Raw genomic sequence first — 23,739 nt, forward strand, 5'->3', positions numbered from 1 at the left:
AGCAACACACAAATACCACTGAGGGTATTTGAAAGTTGGCATCAACCCCCACGGGGCCCTTCCTTTCCGACCTCTAATTGCAATCCAGCTCTGGCAACTGCACCAGTTCTTCAAGAACAATGAAGTTTTTCAGTGACTTTTAATGCAGTTTGAAACTGGAGGGTGTCCAATAAAGTAACATTTGCTCCTGCAGCACAGCTGCAGGCAGAGTTTTTTCTGGATGAGTTTTGCCAGCTTTGACAACTGCCAAAAAAACAAGTTTCAGAGCGATCCCTTTCTGTAAATCAAAATGTGACTCTGACCTGGAATTTTCAAGGTGCGCCCAAATTTGTTCTCAGTGACTGAAAACTTGTCCCAGATTCTGAAAGGACCTAAAGAACTGAGTGAAAACAGGGAGAAATATGAGTTTTCAAGGGTCACTTTGCATGAGGTGACCCAGGGAAGAGTGCAAAGCTTAGGACCAAGTCCTGCTCCTTGAACCTGCCTCTGCTGACTCACCATGGCCCTGGGCAAGTCATTTCAGCTCTCTGCTCATCAGTCTGCAGGTTTCCCACCAGTTACACCTCCCTGATCTTCCCAGGGCTCAAGTTGCAACTTGGGTAGGATTTTGTTCTGAAGGGAGACAGGAACTTTTGGAATTTCCCCATGAAATGCTCTCCTACTTTCTCCAGGAGCTGAGTGACAGCACTGAGTCCTGGGTGGCCTCATGATTTCACAAGGACAGCTCGCACAGCAAGTTAAAAAAAGTGTTTTTGAGGCATCAGGCTCAGAATTTTAGAATCAGAATTAGAACCAGAATTTTAATTCTAGTTCTCCAGGATTAGAAAACTTCCTTGCTAAATTATTTTCCTTCTCTTCTTCCTACATTTTCTCTCCTGGAAAACCTTCAGTGCTCAAAGGTTAAGAATGAATGAATGAATGAAGAGTTGCTAAATTCACTAATCTGGCAATTCTGCCCCAGCAGCACAAGGACAGGGCTGCGTCCAAGCAGGAGCCCTTGGTTTAACAACACTCCAGGGAGGTGTTCAGATGCAAAATCAGAGTTTAAACTGCATTTAATTAAAGGAGAGATGATAAATCACTCGATAAACCAATTATTTCTCTAAGCTCATACCCACCACCACTTCCTAAATTCATTTTCACAAATGAAGAAGATTTTCAAAAACAGAAGACTTTTAAAATAGCCCTTTTGGGAAAGTTTCCCCACTTGTGTGCTCAACACCAGGGCTACAAAAATCACTTTATGCCACACTCAAAGCAGAGATGCAGAACTCTGAAGGAAAAGCTACAGAGCAGCTCTCTAAGGACAGGAAAAGAAGGTATTTAAGAAGCCACTGGAGCATGAAAACCAAGTGATAGTTCATCAGCAGAAGGAAGGCAAATATTGCTATGCTGAGTGATTGTTGTGAGCCTTCAGACAGATTCTGGGTGTTTCATAAAGAAAGAAATGTTCCTCTAGGTACAGCCCAGGGAAAGTGTCCCAAATATTGTGATCTTGGATGAAATAAACAGGTTTAGCATTTTATGTTTTCTTTCCTCAAGAAAAAGCCTTTCTTTGAGTCCTGAGAGCAAAACTGATCCACTGAGATCCACAAATCCATCACCATGGATGGCAACACAGCCTTTGGCTCCCAGTGATTTTGGGGAAGAAGTTCTCAACCTCATCAAAGATATTTGCATCACAAACTGGGCCTCAGGAACTTTTCTAAGACACAGAATGGAAACTCTGCTGAGCTTCCAGCATCTGATTGAGCCAAGCATGAACCTACCTGTTTCACCCTGTCCATGGCAGTTATTCAGCTCAGCCAGAAGCTGGTTGAAGTCATCCTGATGAGCAATCCAGTTGTCCTGTAAATATCACCCACATGAATACAAGGCAGAAGCCTTCAGAACTAACACAAGTTTTACAAAACAGGTATTAAGACTCTTAGAAGTAAATTAATTGGATATATTCAATCCTTGTTGGTAAGAGGGACCCTGAGAAGCTCCACAGGTGGTAACACCAACCACAGCTCCTACAGTCACCCCAACGTGAAATGAAATTAGAAGGCATAGGTCTTTGAAAGTCCTAAAGAATCCTGTTTGGTGCATGCTACCACCAGCTGTGACAACAGATTTCACTAATATTCCATTCAAACAATTGTGCTTTTTGCTGAAATGGGATCCATTCCCTGCCCTGGGTCTAGTGCTCACCTCGTGATTGATGGTGGCTCCTAATCCCAGCACGTCGTTTTTCACCTTAACCCTGATGTGTTCAGGATTTCCTTGCTCCTGAGCCCCGAGACCCTAAGGAGGATTTGAGGGTAAAAATGTAAGAATTTTACAGCAGCAATTAGAGCTTTTGCACAGGTAAGACAGTTCACAAGGAAATGCAGCAAGAAATCACAACTTCCTATTAATTTGCCTGCTTTGTAGCTGAATTCATTCACAGGCATTACCACACAACACACAAAGTTTTTTAAATTCACTACTTCAGCCTCCAGCAAAGCATTAGAAACACTAAAATAGCAACAACATGAAGTAGTTGGGTGATTAATGAGGAAGCCACCTGACATTCCTAAGCAAACCCAAAGTGTTTACAGTTTTCTAACAAGACACTACATAAGAAGAACATGCCTCTCCCCAGAACTGTCTCTGTCACTGGGAAGGGTAATGGGAGTAAGGCAGATCCACATGGAACACACAATTCAGCCCAAATTTATACGGGAGGAGAGCAGGAGGGGGCAGGGGAGAAGCAGACTGGAGACAGCAGAATATTCACAACTCCTTCTAACTCGTGAGTGGATGAAAATATTGGAGCAAACAACTTTGGGGTTGTTTGATATGAAGTAATATTCAGATCCAGGGTATCTTTCTCAACTCTGTGGTCAAAGCTAAAAAACTAAAAAGCAAAGCTTTGGGTTTAAAACCTTGTTCCTGGTATTTTCCCACTTTTTGCCTCATCTGTCACAAATCATCAGCCAAATGTTTTAGAATTAATAAACATTTATGTGATGCTGCAGTGGAGAGAAGCCCTGTAGATACATCCTGGGATATCAAATATTTGAAGGGATGAGGCCTATTTGGAAAAGGCGGTTGCTGTTACAAAGAAGAGTTTATTTGGTCAATGGGGTGGAAAATTTGCCTTGAAACTTCTGCTGACCAAAAAGGATGGAAGCTAGCAGGACACTTGGCCACACATCCTTCCCTGACCCAACTCCAGTACAACCAATTACAGGACTGGTGTTAAGCAGCATCGTTTCACTGCCCAGATGTGCTTCTGCCCCTTAATTTGATGACTGGAAAGTTCCATTTGTCCAAGTTTTCAATGGAATGGAGACATAAATCCTTCCTGTAAAACTGCTGGCAAGAAAGATCCAGTATCTCGAGTGGGAAACATTCTGAGACAACTGAGGGAACAATTTAAATCCAAAAACAGGCTTTAAGGCATTCACAGAATTGAGAATGATCCTAATTTTATGCCTTTTAAGGAAAGTCTGGAAGAGGAAATCTTGAAGAATAATTATAGGTAGTGGTTTTGTAGGGATTCTTATCACTGAACACCCTGATGTGCAGCCCCAAATCTCAGCTTTGCTGAGGCACCTCTGTGGAATTAAACCTGCAGTTTGTGGGTGTCTGTGCTGACCTGGAGGTTTTAATTAGTGCCAGAAACCAGTCCTCTCATCCACAGGTCGTGGCTGGAGCTGGGATGGGACACAGCTCACAGCATTTTAGGGGTTCAAGGAACAGATCAGAAAAAAAATAATCTTAAAACCAGGTGAAAGACTAAAGCAGGTCCTGGAATTGCTTTAAAAAGTGTCAAAAGCAGGAAGAGAATTGAGGGTTTAAAGGCAGCTTAAAACTTTTAATTTAAAGATTTAATGCTCCAACTCCTGTTCTTATTTGGGAATTTAGGTTGTCAGAGAATGGAGAGAAACTGGAAAGCAGAAGAGGCACAAACAAGACTTTGTAACAAAGTGTAGCAATCTCTCACTGCTCAAATTCCCTCTGCATTTGAGAGGATAAATCAAAGGAGAGTCCCCTGGCAGTTTTAGAGCCTTCAGCTACACCATTCTCCTTTAGATCCTACCTTTCCTTTGGACCAGCCCATCTTCTCCAGCATCTTCTGGCCAAATTTGGAGTCATCGTTGCTCCAAGCGGTGTTTCGTGGATCCACGGACCACTTCTGCTTTCTCCGGGCTGCAGCAGGAAGGGAAAATTCAAACAGGCTCCACTGGCATTCCCAGAGAGCTCCTGGTGTTGGATCAGTTCAAACAAAGCTCTTCATTGCAAAAGAAATAACTCCAGAACTTATGCCAGACTGAACATATTTCAGGGGTTAATTTTACTAAATAAAAAACTCAACAACAACAATAAAAGCCCAGTGAAAATATTAATTATTAATGGGAAGATGCCAAAGTAGGATTGCTAAGGAAGTTGCTGTCCCTCAGGATGGGCTGCAGTTCAGGGAAGGCTTTAAGGATTACCATTTAGGTGTAAATTCCATATTTATTCCAATTTTGTTTTACATCTGGCTTCAACATGGAATCTACAGGGGAGGAGATTATGATGCTGCTTTCCCAGTTCTGGACAAAATCAATTCTCCAGGCTTCCCTTTAACCAGAACCCACAAATGTTAATAGTCTAACAAATATTTCTAACAAAAAAAAAAAAAAAAAAGTCCAGTGGAAGTGAACAGAGAAAGGGAATGACAGGACACAAACCCATGGGATTTCAGCTTTTGAATTTCTCAAAAATTGTTTATGGGGAAATTGAAAAGCTGCCAGAAATTATTGTGGGAGTTAAGAGATCCAAAGGACAATCAAGGCTCCTTTGTCCTATGTGGATTCCTAAAGAAATTACAGATTCCCAGACCCACATGTTGCCTTTCCCAACAGGAACAGCTTCCTTGAAATCAAGGAAGAGCAGCCAGCCCAGTTAACCAGTCACTTGAAGTGTGCACCTAAGCCCAGGCAGGAAGAGAACCTAAATAAACAAGACAAACAAAGAATGGGAGACAGGAAGATCACAAACTTCATCAAACAGCATGGGAAATGCTGGATCAAAAATGACCGGTTAACCCAAGGCCACACAAAGGCAGGGAGAAGCCAAATCCAACGAGGTGTTTTCAATGTAATCAGGAAGTCATCTTTCCCAAAAAGACAAGATTTGGGATTTGGGCCAGAGGGACTGAATATTACAGGGATGTCTGACTCATTTTTTGCCCAGTTTTGTTTCATTTATAAGGAACTAAGACTGTCAGAATTCAAGGTGGAAGCTTTTTTAAACACACTTCCGAAACTTTGAAGCTCCAAACAGCCCCTGAACAGTTTTTACAGTGGGTTAAAAGCCCAAGGGCTGCGAGGGGAATCCAATCTTTGCCTGGTTCACTTCTCTACAGGAAACAACTTATTAACCTCAGAGGCTGTGGCTGCCCCAGGATCCCTGGAAGTGTCCAAGGCCAGGCTGGACAGGGCTTGGAGCAGCCTGGGATAGTGGGAGGTGTCCCTGCCCATGGCAAGGTGTGGGATGAGATGGGCTTTAAGGTCCCTTCCACCCCAAACCATCCTGGGACTCTGTGATTATTCCCACCAGGAAACCTTGAGAGCAGCAAATCCACCAAGCCAAGTGCTGCCAAGAAAAGATGGGGAAGCAACACTGTGGTCTGATTTTAAACTCCCAAACAAACTGGGATCTCCATGGAGAACCACAGGGCTCAGCCTGGAGAAAAGGAGGCTCAGGGGGGGCCTTCTGGCTCTGCACAACTCCCTGACAGGAGTTGGGAGTTGGGCTCTTTTCCCAGTGAACAGGGGCAGGATGAGAGGGCACAGCCTCCAGTTGTGCCAGGGGAGGTTTAGATTGGACTTGAAGGAAAAAATTCTTCATGAAAAAGGTGGTCAGACACTGGAACAGGCTGCCCAGGGCAGTGCTGGATTCCCCATCCCTGCAGGGATTTAAAAGCCATGTGGATGTGGCCCTTGGGGACATGGCTCAGTGGTGGCCTTGGCACTGCTGGGGGACGGTTGGACTGGATGGTCTCAGAGATCTTTTCCAGCATCAAAGATTCTGGTTCAAGGATTCCAACAGCTCTTATGCTCCCCAGCTGAGCAGCTGCCCTTCTTTTCAATCACAGCTTCAAAAATGAGTATCTATGGTTTTTCCTGAATATCTCTCCCTGTGGAAAAGCCCCCTGAGATGCTTTGTTCCCAGAAGGCTGCTGGTAACAAAGCACAAGGGCACCTGACACAAATATTTGTTAAAATTAAGAGACCTTCCCTTTCCCAGCACTTTCAATCTAAGTATTGAAAACTTCCTAGCTACTCTGTGAGTTAATCCTCACATTTCTGCCAGGTTAACATACTCTGATTTTTAAACAGGGTGAGCTAAATGCACAAAAAACCCCAAACAAACTTGCTTTCATCCTTAGAGTAGCACATAAGGAAGCCAGGACCAGCTCCATGCCATTTACAGAAAACATAAAATCATCTTCCCTTTCAAAAAAAAAAATAATAAATTCACTAATTAGTGAATAATTTATCAGAAGTGTAAATTTGTTCACTGATGTCTTTAGAGTGGGAGAGGAAACCATGTACAAGATTCAGCTCCTAAATTTAACACAAATTTTCTGGGCTGCTTCAAAAATGATGCCACAAATGGTGGTGATGAAACTCTGGGAGAGCAGCACCATCCAGTGGAGAAAACCCTCATTTCTTTCAGGAATCACAGAATTACTGAGGTTGGAAAATACCTCCAAGATCACCAGGTCCAACCATTCCCAGCACTGCCAAGGCCACCACTGAGCCACGTCCCCAAGGGCCACATCCACATGGCTTTTAAAACCCTGCAGGGATGGGGAATCCAGCACTGCCCTGGGCAGCTGTGCCAGGGCTGGACAACTCAAATTCTTCACTCAGATATTCTATGATCTGGAAAAGATCCATTACTAATCCCTTTTCCAAGATTAATTCTATGCCTGGAGCATGTTTTTAATTTTGATATCTGAAGGTTCCCATCCAAACTCCTGCTGTGTGCCCAGAGATGGTCTGGGGGCACAGAAAGGACAAGGCTCTGGAGCCAGGCTGGGAGAGCTGGGGGTGCTCACCTGGAGAAGAGAAGGATCCAGGGAGAGCTCAGAGCCCCTTCCAGGGCCTGAAGGGGCTCCAGGAGAGCTGGAGAGGGATTTGGGACAAGGGATGGAGGGACAGGACACAGGGAATGGCTTCAAACTTACAGAAGACAGAGTTAGATGGGATATTGGGAAGGAATTACTGGCTGTGAGGAAGGTCAAGCCCTGGCACAGGGTGCCTAGAGAAGCTGTGGCTGCCCCTGGATCCCTGGAAATGCTCTGGAAATATCCAAGGCCAGGCTGGATGGAGCTTGGAGCACCCTGGGAGAGTGGAAACTGTCCTTGCCCATGGCAGGGGGTGGAATTGGATAAGGTTTAAGGTTCCTTCCACTCTAAATATGTCTGCTACTGACAGGTCCAATTAAAATAATTAACAAATTCTGAAAAAAATGACACCAAAGTTCACACTGAAAACACCTAATAAATTCCATGTGCAAATGCAGATTTGTTTTTTCTCAAATCACATCTTTATTTCCTACACTAAACTGTATTTGTTATTTGTACGGTCCATATCTCCTGCAGCCCAGCAAACAAATTCACCAGACCCTGAGCTCTCAGTCAAGGGTGCCCTGTCAGAAAAGGGGAGCCCAACTTCTCAATCACCTCAGAGGCAAAACTGAAGATTTTTGTTTCCAATACCAGGGAAATTTAAACAAAATTCACAGCATCATGGAATACCCTGAGCTGGAAGGGACCATTCAGACCCCAAAAATCCCACCCTGTGCATCCCTGGGAGCGTTGTCCAAACACTCCTGGAGCTCTGGCAGCCTTGGGGCTGTGCCCATTCCCTGGGGAGCTGTTCCAGTGCCTGACACCCTCTGGGGGAAGAACTTTTCCCTGATATCCAGCCCAAATTCCCCTGACACAGCTCCAGCCCTTCCCTGGGTCCTGTCCCTGTCACTGGGAGCAGAGATGGGAGCTGCCCCTCAGGAGGAGCTGCAGCCCCCAGTGAGGTCTGAGCTCCGTCTCCTCCTGAACAACCCCAGTGCCCTCAGTCACTCCTCGTGTGGCCCCTCCAGACCCTTCCCCACCTCCAAATCCTCCTCTGGAAGGTCTCTAAAAGCTGGAGATCAGCACGAATTGAGCTCAGCTCCGGCACTGCCCCAGAAATGACCCAAGCACCTAACCCAGCCCCAACACACGGCCCTGTCACATCCCCTGGATGTCCCCAGCCCCAACACACAGCCCTGTCACATCCCCTGGATGTCCCCAGCCCCAACACACGGCCCTGTCACACCCCCTGGATGTCCCCAGCCCCAACACACAGCCCTGTCACACCCCCTGGATGTCCCCAGCCCCAACACACGGCCCTGTCACATCCCCTGGGTGTCCCCAGCCCCAACACCCCGGGCTGGAGGTGTCTCCCCTCAAACACACGGCCAGAGATGGCCCCGAGCCACTGACAGGACAAGCTGTCCCCAAAGGTGTCCAAGGGACATTCCCGCTGCTCCTGCCCTCCCTGGGACACGACAGACCCCACAAAGAACCCCCTGCACCCCCTTATCCTGCACCAATATCCCCTGGAGCCCTTTCCTGGCCATCCCAGCCTCCAGATCCCATCTTCTCCTTCACCCTGGGACCCTCCTGATGCCCCTTTCTGCCTTCCCAAGACCCCAGATCCTCTGTTTTTCACCCCCAGGGACGCTTGAAACCCCTTCTCTGCCTCAGCCCGGATATCCCAGTCCCCTCTTTCCTTGACCCTAGGATCCCCAGACCCCCATTCCTGCTTTTCTCACACCCGAACCCCCTCGTTCTTCAACATCGGGGACCTCCTGAGCCCCTTTTGCCGCCCCGGCCTGGGTCTCCCAGCTCCCAGACCCCTCATTTTCCCAGATCCTGGGGGACCCCCATTCCTGCCTTTCCCAGCTCCCAGTTCTTCAACACCGGCAGCCCCTGCACCCTTTCCCGGCCATCTCGGGGTCGCCCCCCCCTTCCTCTGACACAGGAGACCCCATTTCCTGGACAAAGGAACCCCTCATCCCTCTGTCCCAGTCCCTGCACTCCCTTTTCCTTAACTCTGGAACCCGCTTCCCCAGCACCGGAACCCCGCGAACCCCTTTATCCGGCCCTGGGACCCCTCCGCACCCATCGGGACGGGCAGCGCGGCCCGGACCCCTCAGTCAGGGCTCTGGGGAGGGTCTGAGGCCGCTCCCGGGGCACCGGCTCGTCCCCATTCCCGCGGCATTCCCGCGGCATTCCCGCCGGGATCGGCACTCACGCTCCGCCAGCATCGCCATCTTGGGGGGCCTCTCTCCTCGCGCGGGGACTTTCGTTACCTCCGGCGCACAAAAAGGGCGACCAGAGTAGCGCCTGATTAAAAAAAAGTTTTAAAACAGGCGAGCGCGGCGGCCACCACAGTGCAAATAATAATAATAAAAAAATTTAAAAAAAGAAAATAAAGCTTGCAAATTTGTTAAAATTCCGATAAATATCTGAAAACGCATCTCAGTTGTGTTTCGGCTGTTTCTGAGCCAGGGGAAAGGGATGAGCAGGACTTGCTGTGTATGGCTGGAAATAAGGGGTACGGGTAGGGTGAATATTCCAGGGAATTTCAGCTGTGGATGTTCCTGGATTTCCCCAAATCTCTCTGTAGTGGGAAAGAACTGGCCGGGGGGATACAGAGGCATCTTGAGAAACATCTTTTCCTGTCTGTGAAATGTGTGTGTGGGGAAATTATTTTTTCCTTTCTGCCAGAAATTGTATTTGGCGAGTGAAGCAACCCCTTCGATGAGGTGCTGAATCAAAGCTCTTCTATGCAGAATCCTTTTTTGTAATTACGTTCTTGAACCCTTGGTCTTTCGTATTTTCTTGGATTTTTAGCATCTCTTCACTTGTTTTATTTGAAGAAAAGCACCCAAAACATGACTGAGTTCTTCAGGCAGCTTCCTCTGGCTCCTCTCTGCCTACATTTTGCACCTAAGTGCAATATTTTTTTCTTTAATAGCCCTTTTATAGGAGTGCTGTGTAGAGATTTTATGTTCTGTGTTTGTGGAGTGTGTTAATTCTTCTTTTACCCTCTACTGAATCAGTGATTGCGTCTTTCCATGTTGTTGTGATGCTCTGAATTGTGGGTATTTGCTGTTTCTCCTTCTCTTTCCTAAACTGGAGTGACCTGGAAGTGTCCTAGGAGTTCTCAATACTTGGAATGAGGCTGATGATGGGAGAATTGAACCCAGAATCCCAGGTTGGATCAGGCTGGAAGGGACCACAGGGGCTCCTCTGGTGCCACCTCCCTGCTCCAGCAGGGCCATCCCAGAGCACAGGGATGGTGTCCAGGCAGTTCTGGAATATCCCCAGTGAGGAGACTCCACTCCCTCTCTGGACAATCTGCTCAGGGCTCGGTCACTGCACTGGGAAGAAGTTCTGCCTCCTGTTCAGGTGGAACTTGCTGGGATCAATCCCTGCCCGTTCCTCTGGTGCCATTGCTGGATCCCCATGGAGCAGAGCCTGGGCCCTGCTCTGAGCCCTCCTTGCTCACAGGGACAGCCAGGGATGAGGTTCCCTCTCAGGATCTCTCTCCTCTCGAGGCTGAACAGCCCCAGCTCCCTCAGCCTTTCCTGGGCAGGGAGAAGAAGGCAGCCAGGCCCCTCCTCATCCTTGCTGCTGGGCCTGCTCCAGGAGCTCTGTGTCCCTCGTGTCCTGAGGAGCCCCAAGCTGGACACAGCACCCCAGATGTGCCTCACAGGGCTGAGCAGAGGGGCAGGATTGCTCCCTGACCTGCTGGAAATGCTCTTCCTGGAGCACCCCTGGATCCCTTTGGCCTTCTTTTCCTCCTGGGATGGGTGTCAAGGACACCTTCCACTCTCACAGGTCGCTCCAAGCCCTGTCCAAACTGCCCTTGGACACTTCCAGGGATCGAGGGGCAGCCACAGCTGCTCTGGGCACCCTGTGCCAGGGCCTCCCCACCCTCACAGCTGAGAATTCCTTCCCAATATCCCATCCATCCCTGCCCTCTGGCACTGGGAAGCCATTCCCTGTGTCCTGTCCCTCCATCCCTTGTCCCCAGTCCCTCTCCAGCTCTCCTGTAGACTTCCTTCAGGTACTGGGAAGCCACAATAAGGTCACCCTAAATCTTCTCTTCTCCAGGCTGAACAAGCCAAATTCCCTCACCCTTTCCTCACAAGAGAGGATCAGGACAGATTTCCCACCGCTCTTTCTCCATCTCCCCTCCCATCTGGATGGCAGCTGGGTTACAGCTCCCCTGGCTCAGCTTTTCCCACTGCTTTGCCTCTGTGCCTTTGGATTTATGTTACAGTTCCCTGTTTGCTTTGGGAACACTGTGCAAGACAGTTTTTATAAGGTTTTTTGTCTTGCAAACAAACATTATATCTGTGTCTGTTCCTGTCTAAGACCCCTTCTGTCTGTCAGCAAAGTTACATTGATACAACGGAGCTTGATCCTGGCAAATCTCTAAATTTATAATTAGCTTGGTGATTTTTTAATAGTTCATATCAGGTTTTATTAAACTGGCTGCTCTGGCTGCCCCAGTTCCTCCTTTAAAGAAGGGCACTGAACTGGTCCTTTTATAATTTTCTGAGGCCATTTCCTGCTGCCAGGAATCCTCACAGGGTTTGTTCTCTCCAGACTTTATTGCCAGTTCTCTGCACTTTCAGGTCACGTTCATCAGGCTCAGCTGACGTGAAAACAAATAAATACTGCCCAGGCCTTCACTGTGTGGCAGAGAGATATTTTCCTGTTCAAAAGTTTCACTTAATGCTTTCCTCCAGGAGGAAATCCTTGGAGATCAGAATCAGCCATAGAAGAGCTTTCTTTCTGTTTTCATAGAGTCATACAGTGTCACGGAATCATTCAGGTTGGAAAATCCCTCCAAGACCATCAAGCCCATCCTGTTCCCAATCCCCACCTTGTCACCAGCCCAGAGCACTGAGTGCCACATCCAGTCATTCCTGGGACAACTTCAAGGATGGGAACTCCAAACCTCCCTGGGCAGCCCATTCCAATGCCTGACCACCCTTTCAATGTAGAAATTCCTCCTGATGTCCAACCTGAGCCTGTCCTGGCACAGCTTGAGGCCATTTCCCCTTGTCCTGTCCCTGTTCCCTGGGAGCAGAGCCCGACCCCCCCGGCTGTCCCCTCCTGTCAGGGAGCTGTGCAGAGCCAGAAGGGCCCCCTGAGCCTCCTTTTCTCCAGGCTGAGCCCCTTTCCCAGCTCCCTCAGCCTCTCCTGGTGCTCCAGCCCTTCTCCAGCTCTGTGTCACCACATCTGCTTCCCAGTGCTCACAATTCACTCATCAGCATCCTTATAGTAACACTCAGGCTGGAAAAGACTTCCAAATCCAACCATCCCCCAGCACTGCTAAGGCCACCACTGCCCCATGTCCCCAAGTGCCACATCCACATGGTTTTTAAAACTTTCCAGGGATAGGAACTCCATCACCACCCTGGACAGCCTGTTTCAATGTTTGACCACCTTTTCAGTGAAGAAAATGTTCCTCATATCCAATCTAAACCTCCTCTGGCACAACTTGAGGCCATTTCCTCCTCCTTTCAGGGAGTTGTAGGAAGTCTTCTCCTCCCCTTCCACCACCACCCAGGCATTCTCTGTAGTGGCCACTCTTTGCTGTCATCTGGATCTGAAATAAAAGAACTTATCCTTCCCTCATCCTTCTACCTGTATTCCCTGATCCAAGTGCCCTTCCTGGCAGCCATTTCCATGAATTATACCTCTAAGATCTCTTTTCCATCAATGAAATTGTGCTGTCACCCATGTGTCAGGTGTTTGTGTGGTCACTTGTGTGATCCACTTCACACCAGCCGAGTTCTGCTCTGGTTGTAATTTTGGAGAGATTTTGGCTGAGTTGTTATATTTGATCGCTCCAATAGGGAGCAGCCTTCCCCACGTTTGGAACAGCTTCGCTGTGGTATGAAGACATCACAGGAAAATGTGAAGTAATTTCTGTTAAAGGATGCCTTGAGGTGGAGATTTTTCTCTCGTTTGCTTTTGAAACTTAATATTCGGCTGCATCAGAGCACTTCTGCCTCCAGAGCTCTCACTCCCGCCTGGCAAAGAATCACAACTCAGAACACAAAGGAGGTCATACTTGATTTAATTATTATTTAATATTTGCTTAACGGGAAGCTTGAGCTCAAGGTCTAAATTATCCGACACAGTTCTTGCAAATTAGGAGTTTATAAAACAATTAAGTCCACGAATATGCATAGGGGCAGTGAAATTAGGCAGAGAAAAGGCTCCATCCAGGGGCACTGTGTGTTTCCCAATTCCATTCCTGACTAAAAGCTGGTGTCACAGAAAAGAAAAATATATGAATGTTTGAATATATATTTTCTGCTATGGGTGATTACAGCCCTCTAAGAAAATAGCCTCAAATCCTGTTTCCAGTGTACTTGGGGAGGTTGAGATGTGGCTCTGCTCTGGAAAATAAAGGGATAAAGATGCCTGGTGGCCATTCCATTTGGAGTTCTCCAGCAATTCCTCCCAGGGGTCTTCCTTGGAAAGAGATATTTCCCGAGAACCAGCCCTGCAAGGATCAGCCAGAACTCGGAGTCTGAGCGGGGAAATTTCCTTCCAGCACGTCCTTATCGATTGCTGTCAGCTCCAGAGTCCCTTCAGGCTTCGGGGAATTCCTTTGGTGCCACTCCCAAGCTGAGTTGGGGTCATAGGGAAAGCTCCAGCTGGGATGAACAGAGCCAGCAACACAGGAATCGAAACAGCAGGAAAGTGGAGGAGGGTTGGAAGCACATCTGAGCCTGATACTCACCTTGCTGACCCCTTTCCTCCTGGAGAAGACCCTTGGAAGGAGAGAATTGCATTTCCCAGCTAAGGAGCAGCTCCGTGCCCTGCAGAAGGGCCCCGTTCCATGCCCCATAGACCAGGAAGATGTGAGGAGGGAGAGGCGGCCAGGAAAAGAAAAGTGAGGGGGAAAAGGAGGAGGAAAGCCAGGAAAGAAATAGGATGTGAGTCCAGGCTGTGCAACAAATCCTTTGTGAGGCAAACCAGCCTCTGTTGTGCGATAAATGGCTTGAGGCCAGGCTAGAAATGCTTATTGAGGGAGTCCTGGGAGAGGTGTGATGGAAGCACTAGGGACAAGGACTGCCTGGAGACCTTAAAACGACGAGACAGCTTTGATTTCGGACACTGATTCAAGGGAGCACATGGATTAGAGGTGAGCTCTGGTGGGAGAAGCCGCCCATCAAGCGCCAGGCAGGGAGCAAGAGATTAACAAGGTGTGACCCAGGGAGCGCAGGATGTCACAACGAGTGACCGCAGCCGGGAGATGAGGGGGTCAAAGAACAGCTACTGGGGCACTGAGGAGCATGAACAGGCTCAGGGAGAGGGGCTGCTGTTCCTGGAAGTGCTGCCAGCACAGAGCTCGGCAGTGGCTGGCTGGGAATGCTGGAGGGAGCGTGGCAAAAGAGGCAGCAGAGAGGAATTCTGATGATTTTCCGTCTATTCCATGAGTGTAATGTGTTTATACTCTTCTTATTGCTCTTGTTATTTCAACAGCCTTTATGGGATCATGGAAACAAGGAATGGTTTGGATTGGGTGGGATCTTAACACTCCTCTCATTCCACCCCCTGCCATAGGCAGGGACACCTTCCACTGTCCCAGGTTGCTCCAAGCCCTGCCCAACCTGGCCTTGGTCTCACCTTGATGAAGGTGAGGAGGAGAAAAACCTGTAAGAAACACTGACTGGAGGCTTTGCAGGTTTCTTGTTTTCAGTTTTTTTGTGAAATCTGGAGTGAATTTAATGGTGAGGGTTTGGGAGTAGGAAGAAAATTGATGTATCCACTTGGAGGTTTGTAACTCAGGGAGAGCTCAGCCTGGAAATCTTGAGAACTGTCATGTAACAGCCTTTGAATCAGTAATGATCATACTGGGAGGAAGGGTGGTGGAGTTCAGGGAATCGTGGAGGAGCCACTTTGCCTCCAGTCCCTGGGAAAATCCTGCAGAAGTCCTTCCATAAATGGTTCAATATTTGTGCACTGGAGGACAACAAAGTGATGAAAAAAATAAACCTGAATAATTCACTGGGGACAATCCTCCACAAACCAACCCAAGTTTTGTCTCTGACCATAACTCTGGTTTTGGTGACTAAGGGTCAAAAGAGAGCAAAACTTTTCATCTGGGCCCCAGCTGAGTTGGGAAAGTGGGAATGATCAAGAGGCACCAGCACTGGAGGGAAATAAAAAAGGAGGAAGGAGTAAAGATCAAAAATAACAAGTGAAATGAGAACCTTTAGTAAAAGACTGGTTCAAAAGAACCAATTCCTTTCTGGACCCATTACCTGTGATGGAAGAGGATAATTGCTCCCACTCTCAGAGATGGAAAAGCCCCACAGCTGTAACAATGTGCCCAAATCTGGCCACTGCTCTTCAGGAAATCAGGGATGAACCAGGTATGGAGCAGAGAGGAGAGGAAGGGACGCAAACAGATGATTGAAAAAGTCTGAGGAAGAGCTTGGGTGAACTGGGCTTCTTTGGTCCAGAAATGAAAAGCACACAGGAACTCCATCAGTGCAAGCTGCTAGGATGGATTGGTTTCCTTGTGCACTGCCTCCTGGAAAAGCAGGAATCAACATAATTGAGCATGTTGGAGAACAGGCAGGGTATGGAACACCTGGGAATGGCTAAGGGGTGCTGGGATTGTCTTTTTTGATGGTCACATTTGTCATGGATGGACTGTTTGACCACAGAACAGGGAAGGGAGAGAGGTGGCTGCCCAAGGGCTCCTCCAGCTCCTCCACTTCTCCAGATTTTATCACTTTATGAGTTAATTCAGGAAGCCCTCTGAGAAGGCAACTTCTCTTGGGCCTGATGCAATGACTTAACCACAAAACCAGCCCTGTGCTAATTGCTGCTCTGTAAAGTGCAGCTCACTCTGCAAAATAAAGTGTCCCATTTAATCCCATGAAACACTCACTTGCTTTGCTCAAACTGAGATGGGAAAGGAAAAAAAATTTCCTGCAGGTGCTGGTTCAGATTTCAAAATTAATCCCCTTCCACCATCATTGTGCTCTTTTTCTGAGAAGCAACTGGGCAGCAAATTTCATTTGCACATGATATTTGTTGCCAGGGGTTCAGGTATCTCTTTACTACACATGTGAGATAAGAAAGTGGAACTTTTGCACTTTTGTAGGTACAGGAATCGCTCCTCTGGCCATGAAGCACAAAAAGAAATACTGAGCAGCACAAAAGCAACACCAATGGCTCACTTCAACAGGACCCACAGAAAAATATCAGGAAGAAACTGATAAAATTAAACAAAATATCCCTGTCCCAGATATCTTTCTTTTTTTTTGGGGGGGGATTTGCAAATGGTTGCAAGGAAAATTCATTGCTTTCCACAAGGAGGAGGAAATGCCAGGCCCAGCAGAGCATGTTTGATATATTATTCATAAGGAATTATGTGCTGAAGACTTGTCAGGATCCAGCAGCAGCAAACAGAGGTCAGCAGTGAAGAAAGCAAATAGACCTGCAATGGGTTTTAAACTGTTTTAAAGCAGCCAATTTCCTGCCCGTTTTATTCATCATCCCTGGTTGTCTGGGATGTTCTCGTGGCAGGATGGAGGTTCCTTCTAAAGATTTCTGAACCAGCCCTGCTCACAGTCCCAGCAGGGCTCAGCTTTGTAAACACAGCAAATTAGATTTAGGGCTTTTGAACAGAAATAAAGAGGGAAACCCACAAGGACGCTGCTCACTTTTCAAAGTGGAGCTGTACTTTCAAGGCTGACCCAGTACTGTCATTTCGGGGCTGTTTGAGCAACCACTGGAAAATAAAAGAGCACTAAAAATAACCAAGATGGGCTCATTAGCTCTTTAATTACACGCTGGTTTTCCTTTCTCTCACCTCCACTTTGTGCTGTGAGCTCCCCATTGACAGTGGCTGGGGAATGCCAGGTCTGGGGACATTGCTGTCACCCACTGCCTGTCCATGTCCCTGTGCTTACCTTTTCCACACACTGGAATAACAGCATTCCCTCATGAAGCCCATGGTAGCACAAACATCAAGGAATGATGCTGGGAGAGTTGGAACGGCTCATAATGGAGAAGAGAAACCTTCAGGGAAACTTCAGAGTTTCTTCCAGTGCCTAAAGCGTTTCCAAAAATCTGGAGAGGGACTTGGGACAAAGCATGGAGGGACAGGACATTGGGATTGGCTTCCCCACGCAGAAGGCAGGGCTAGATGGGATACTGGGAAGGAATTCTCCCCTGTAAAGCAGGAGCTGAGCTGGAGCTTTCCTTTGCTCAGCCATTGTGGAGTCAACGAGGCAGGGAATTTATCATGGCACGCTTATCCCACAGACACTTCCAAATCCACAGCTAAAGGAAGTAGCAGCACTACCACTGCTTGTAAATACCACTGTTTGTTTAAGGTTCTCTGGAGCACTTGGGAAATGCTCAGCTTGGGAAGAAAATCTCCACTTTTCTGCAGTGCTCAGGTCCTGGCTTGTTCTAGGGAGAGAGAGATTCACAAACAGGTAAGATGCACATGCACACGTGGTCAGAGGTTTTGTAAGCTGTGGGCAGAGAATTGGAAAAATGAGTTTAATCTGTTGAGGGGTACCCCTAACAAACCCCAGAGCAGAGTCCCCTTTACTGGTGGCACTCAGGCAGTGGCTGCTGCCAGGGCAGGACAGTGCCACCCACACCAGTCCTGCTGAATCATATCCAAACCCTTCACCTCCACCTGGGAGTGCTCAGCTCCCACCCACAGAACCTCCCCAGAGTCCTCTTATTCTACCAGGGGAAAGTTGCTCCTGCTGTCTCACCCCACACTTCTTTTCAACCCATTTCTTGCTCCTTTTCAACCCATTTCTTTGTCCTGACTCCCTTGTTTTCTAGTCCCAGCATGCAACTTGGGTGTGGCCATGCCAACCACCTCCATGAGCTTTCCTACAGAACCAAAGGCTGGGAAAGTTTCCAGAAAATTCCCACTGAATATTTCATCTAGGAGGAGGCAGCTGCTACCTACCTTGTGCTGTAACATGGCCAGAGTTCACTCCTCAGGCAGGTGAGGGAAGCACAAAAACCAGCCAGGTTGTGGACTGAGCTGCAGTTGTCCTCTCCACAAGTTGTTTAGTGGCAAACCAGGGAAAATTATTAGGGAAAATGCTAAAATGGAAGACAGCAGAGAGGGAACAGGGAGCCTTCGAAACTTCTGTTTTGTCAGAACATTTTCCTGGGATGGGTGTTAGCAGGAGAGAATTGCTGTGTGAAGTAATTTCTTCACTTGTTTTTCCCCACCCTAATAAGTGAAAGATGTTTTTTCCAGGATTACTGCTCTGCTGTGGTCCTGGTGCAGGTTGAAATCCCTTGGAATGCATCCCTTGGTATTTATTTCTCCAACCCTTCCTACCCTTAAGGAGTTCCTGTCTGTTTCTGTTTTCCTTTCTCCCACTGTGCCAGGCCTCATCCCTATATCCCTATATCCTACTCCTCTCCCTTCTCCTCCTTGTCCCAGCCTCAAAGACCCCATTGCAAAAGCATTTGCCTGAGGTTTGTTGCCCAGAATTGCCATTTTATATGGAAAAGTGCAGGAATCTCACCGCTCCCAACACATCTGGGGAGTTGAGGGCATGGAGGGGTAAGAACTTTTCATCTCAGGGCTGATCTTTCAGCCCCTCCTGGTGCTCCAGCCCCTTCCCCAGCTCCATTCCCTGCCCTGGACACGCTCCAGCCCCTCAATGTTTTTCTTGTCAGGAGGGTCCCAGGCTGTCCCCAGCACTGGAGGTGTCCCAGCAGTGCTAGCACAGGGGACAGGCACTGCCCTGCTCCTGCTGCCACCCCAGAGCTGGCACAGCCCAGGTGCCATTGGCCTCTTGCCCACCTGGGCACACCTGCCTCGTGTCACCAGCACCCCCAGAACCTTTCCCAGCCCCTCTGCCCCAGCCTGGAGCTGCAGGGGTTTGTTGTGACATCCCCAGAGAGGGAAAGTTGAGTGCTCACACTCACCTGGTTTTCTTCCAGATGCCCCTCCATAACCCATGAACTCTCTTCTCTGATGTCTCTCAGGTGTGATATGGAGGCTGCAGAGCCTCCCACCCCTTTCTCCTTCCTTCCCCATTCAGTATCTCCCAGACCTGCCTTCCAACCAGACTCTGGCAGTGTCCTGAAATCCAGATCCTTCCCAGAGCATCTGGGAAGCACAGGGAAGTTTGGTTTGAGCTCCTGGTGTGTATGAGACACCTCCTTTCCATTGATGTGCAATGAGATAATTGACCTTTCCAGCTGTGGGGCCCTGCCTGCAGCAAACTGGGAGAGTTGTGGTACAAAAAAGTTCTTTTAGGGAGGTTTTGAGGATGAAACTGATAACTTTTGGAGAACATTGCCAAGATTTCGGGGCATCACTGTACCAGAAATCCTCTTTCCCAATCACCTGCCAGGATGAGGAATTTTGCAATGGAACTGGTACCAAACTGGCAAATTTGATGAGTCTGTACCAGGCATTCATTCTGCTTTGAAAGGTTGGGGTGGAACAATTTTGGGTCCATATTTCCACTGCCACAAAAACCCCCACCAGAAGGAAGAGCAGTTTCTTGAGGGGAACAGCTTTGTACTTCAGTCATGGAGAGTATGATCTGCTTTTCCTGATAATACCCAAAAACTGCCACCAGAAATCAGCACGCAGTGGGGCTTTGCAATGAATGTCCCCCCTCCCTTGCTGTTGTGTGCTTTGGTTCTCACTACTTGTACCTACAGCAATAAATTAAACAAATGCTGGTTTCCAAGCGCACTCCTGAGCACAGTTTTGGACCAGGTGACCTGGAAATGTCCCAAATAATCCTTGGACTTGCCTCAGGAGTTGGAACAGACCATTCCTGATAGGTGGTTTGGATGTCACCACCCTTCTCTCTGGAGTTTGGGGGCATGGACCTGGCCAGAGATGCCTCAGATCCCAGGATGGAATCAGTGTTTCCCTCATGGTCACAAAAGGATTTGCTCTTTGCATGATACCAACCTCCAGCACCATCAGAGAGCCCTCACCAGCAGGTTTCTGTCCTCACAACTACCATGTCCTGGGTGCCCATGGACAAGAATTACCAGGGCAGACCCAGGTGTGAAGGAGTTACCATCAAATGTGTATTTGGGTTCAGGAGTGGGCTGGGAGAGGGACTCAGCAGGAGACTGAGACCAGAAAACTGGAGCAGAAAATCATGGAATGGTTTTGATTGGAAGGAACTCTAAAGATTATCCAGTTCCACCTTCCTGCCATGAACAGGGACACCTTCCACTACCCCAGGCTGCTCCAAGCCCCATCCAACCTGGCCTTGGACACTCCCAGGGATCCAGGGGCAGCCACAGCTTCTCTGGGCACCCTGTGCCAGGGCCTGCCCACCCTCACAGGGAACAATTCCTTCCCAATATCCCATCTAACATAAATCTCTCCTCTTTTAGTTTACAACCATTCCTGCTTGTCCAGTCACTATCTCTCTGTGTAATAAATTGTTCTTCCTCTGTTTTAGAAGCCTCTTTTAATTACCACAGTGAAGTTACTCTGGATCCTTCTCTTCTCCAGGTGAGCACCCCCAGCTCTCCCAGCCTGGCTCCAGAGCAGAGGGGCTCCAGCCCTTGGAACATCTCTGTGGCCTCCTCTGGACTCTCTCCAGCAGCTCCACATCCTTCTGCTGTCGGATCCCAGGGCTGGAGGCAGCTCTGCAGGTGGGGTCTCACCTGAGCAGGGCAGAGGGGCAGAATCCCCCTCCCCTGCTGCCCCAGGACTTGGGGGGTTTCAGGGATGGGTCATGTCCAGCTCTCACCCACCAGCACCCCCAAACCCTTCTGCCAGGGCTGCCCTCAATGAGTTTCTCTCCCAGTCTGTGCTGATGCCTGGCATTGCCCTGACAAAGGACGAAGCAGAGCTCGTGGGCAGCAGCAGAGATGTGTCCCCCTGTGTGTGTGAGGGGTTTATGCACCTCCCTGGGCAGGGCCTGGAGGAGCAGCAGGGGACAAAGGAGGTGAATGAAGAAAATCAGGAATAGGCGCTGAATTTGGTGGAGGAGAGAGTCAATCCTTAGGGATTGAGTGAGTGAGGATGAGGAGGGCCAGGACACTCAGTCCCTGTGGGAGTGCTCAGCTGGGGTCTCAGTGCAGGGACCACAGTGCCAGAGGATGGAAACGGGACATGTGGGGTGATGGTGGTGCCATTCCCTGCCTGGGGACTCCACAGGGAGTCACATCACCCAGAGCCTGCAGCAGGCAGCTGGATTTCCAGCTGCACCTGCGTTACCCCAACCCTGGACTGTTCTTAAGCCCTCTGCTCTCTCAGGAGACCTCATCTCATGGTCTGACCCAGGGCCCATTTGGTTTTCCTGGAGCATCCTGCTCAAGACACACTTGTGCTCTGGTCTAAAAAAAAAACCTCAGGATTGCCAGGATCTAAAATATTTCTTTTGGTTTCATAATCTGTTCAATGTGGAGTAGAAAGGAAATAAAAGAAGACACAACACACTGCAAACGTGTTATTAAAATGAACTGTTTATATTATCTCGTTTGAGTCAATACATTATAATGTATTAAAATGGAAAGGTACAAAATTGAAATAAATACTTTCTGATTCATGTATAAATCTTTTGTCAAGATGACATTTTGTTTCTTTTTTTTTCTTTTTTTTTTCATCAGTACATGTTTCAATAAAACATTTAAAATGACAAAGTATTGTTTAAAATATGGTTCATGGAAGAAAAGGTTGAAATCAAACAACTTTTGGCTTGTTTTGGCATGAGATCTTGACACAATCTGGGTTCCCCAAAACCACGTAAATGGTGGTAAAATATAAATGCTCAAACTTATTTAAAAAAATAAACAGGCTTTACAAAACCCTCTGATCCTTGACTTAGCCACTTTTCTGTATAGTCTGCACTTACGATATATACATTCATTATTGTCCAAGGGAAGACAGCCACTGACGTTCATTTAAAGAGCTTGGTGGAGAGGCTTAACAAACATTTTGCAGCTGACAACAATTAAACACGGGTAAAGAAACTCCTGACAGTGCAAAAAAAAGAAAACAGCTCGGAAACCGAAGCGTACAAATGGGACAAGGAAGAGGCAAGTGCACAAGCCCAGATCTGATGCAAAGCTCCAGGCCAGGTATAAAAAAACAGCTTTGACCAGGATAAAATTCTTCTCCAAAGGGCAACGCAGGCTTGGAGATCAGCCCTGATGGCACCATTTTGGGCTCCTCTGCAGCTCCCAGGGGTGTTCAAGATCCCAGGAAAATCCCCCCTTGGCACACGGGAACCTTCTGCAGACTCCTTCCTCGCTGGTGGTGAAGCAAGAGCCGAGCTCAGTGGAGTGTCCTGGAGTAAGCCTGGCCTGGGAGAGGGAGGTGACATCGAGATGAGAAATCACAGAGCGAGAGGGGCAGAGGGGGAAGTGTGAGTGTGGGCTTGGGACCTCGGAGGAGAGGCAGTGGGGAATTCCCTCCTGGGCAGCGGGTTTTATCAGGATCGTGGAGCAGGCTTGGAGGTGTGCTTTAATCTCAAGTGTGCTTTTTGTCCTTGTCACTGTAGCCAGGGGCTGTCGTGGTCCCTCTAACCTCTACCATGTGCTTATCGTTCCGGGCAATGGGCAGGGTCCTGCTGGGGCCTGGGTGTGGGAGAATGGGCTTCCCTGATGGATAGTGGTGACTTCTTCCAAATTTCAGCACTCCAGGAGCTCTTCGAGTTTCACTCAAAAGAGGAAAAGAAACATGGTTATCTTAGAATTAAAGCAAATCTTCCTGCCAACCTCTGGATTAACCTTCACAAGGCTTGCGTTGTTATGCTGCCGGGCAGTGAAACCACACAAAGCAAAGGATGGATTTTCTTTGCTTGGTTTGAAGGCAAGAAGATTTCACCACCTCAGAAGGGAGGGACAGCCCCATCCCAGCTGGGTCGAAGGGCAGGCAGGACTCGAGAAGGCGTTGCCTGTGCTTATTCTTGGTGCTTCACAGCCTGACAGGGATTAAATCCTCTTGAAAACCTGGCTGTCCCCATCCTGCGAGGAAACATCTTGTGGCACCGGCTGTTTGCAGTGCTCTGCAAGCTCCCATACCAAAGGGAATCCCATTGTAAAAAGAACCGTGTAAAGATGTGATAAACAGTCAGGATTTGGGAAGGAAAATTATTTTCTCTCTCCCCCCACAAAAAAGCCGGTGCGTCACAATTAAAACTTCTTGGGAAATGCCAACTTCAGGGCTTTTTCCTGTTGGAAAATAACACATCCGTTGGGAAAGGAATGACGTGATTTGAAGCTCTTGGAGGTCTTCTTTGACATTATCCTTCAGTTTGTTTTCTTTTCATTTAGGAAAAGCGTTAGTTTCAAAATACAGGATAATTTATATATTAAATAATAAAAAAAAAGAGGATGCAAACAGGGAAAGATCAAAACAATCTCCCTCCATGATAGACAAACTGTTTTTGTTGGCATATGCATTGTTTTGCATATTTTTGTTTCATGTTTGCTCTTGGCCTTGAGGTTTCCATGTGGGTTGGAAAAATAAATTCACAGAAATTCTTAAGGGATGGAACAGTTTTTTCCTATCCAAACCCCCTGTGCAGAAGACTTAATTCACCTTATCTAAAGCTCTCCCCTTCTCTGGTTTTGAATTTGTGACTCAGATTTCAAAGGCAAACACAGCAGAAGTTCTCCGAGTGCTACTTTCCAGTGGG

General features: G+C 48.0%; 1 protein-coding gene across 2 annotated transcripts in view; it reads right to left on the reverse strand.

Moving 5' to 3' along the window:
• Positions 1–10,169, reverse strand: part of PINX1 (PIN2 (TERF1) interacting telomerase inhibitor 1) — a 61,893-nt gene extending 51,724 nt beyond the window's left edge. Inside the window, exons 1-4 of one of the 2 annotated variants that reach the window (XM_023924208.2) lie at positions 9,324–10,169; positions 4,070–4,179; positions 2,194–2,286; positions 1,770–1,848 (exon numbers count right to left, since the gene is read on the reverse strand). In XM_023924208.2, coding sequence (XP_023779976.2) covers positions 1,770–1,848; positions 2,194–2,286; positions 4,070–4,179; positions 9,324–9,342 — 301 coding nt within the window. In that variant the 5' untranslated portion in view covers positions 9,343–10,169. Of the gene's footprint in view, positions 1–1,769; positions 1,849–2,193; positions 2,287–4,069; positions 4,234–9,323 lie in introns of both variants that reach the window. The other variant, XM_023924206.2, reaches the window with a different exon arrangement.
• Between the last annotated feature and the right edge of the window lie 13,570 nt (positions 10,170–23,739).

The sequence above is a fragment of the Cyanistes caeruleus genome, chromosome 2, assembly GCF_971803275.1.
Source record: "Cyanistes caeruleus chromosome 2, bCyaCae1.hap1.1, whole genome shotgun sequence".
NCBI lineage: Eukaryota > Metazoa > Chordata > Aves > Passeriformes > Paridae > Cyanistes > Cyanistes caeruleus.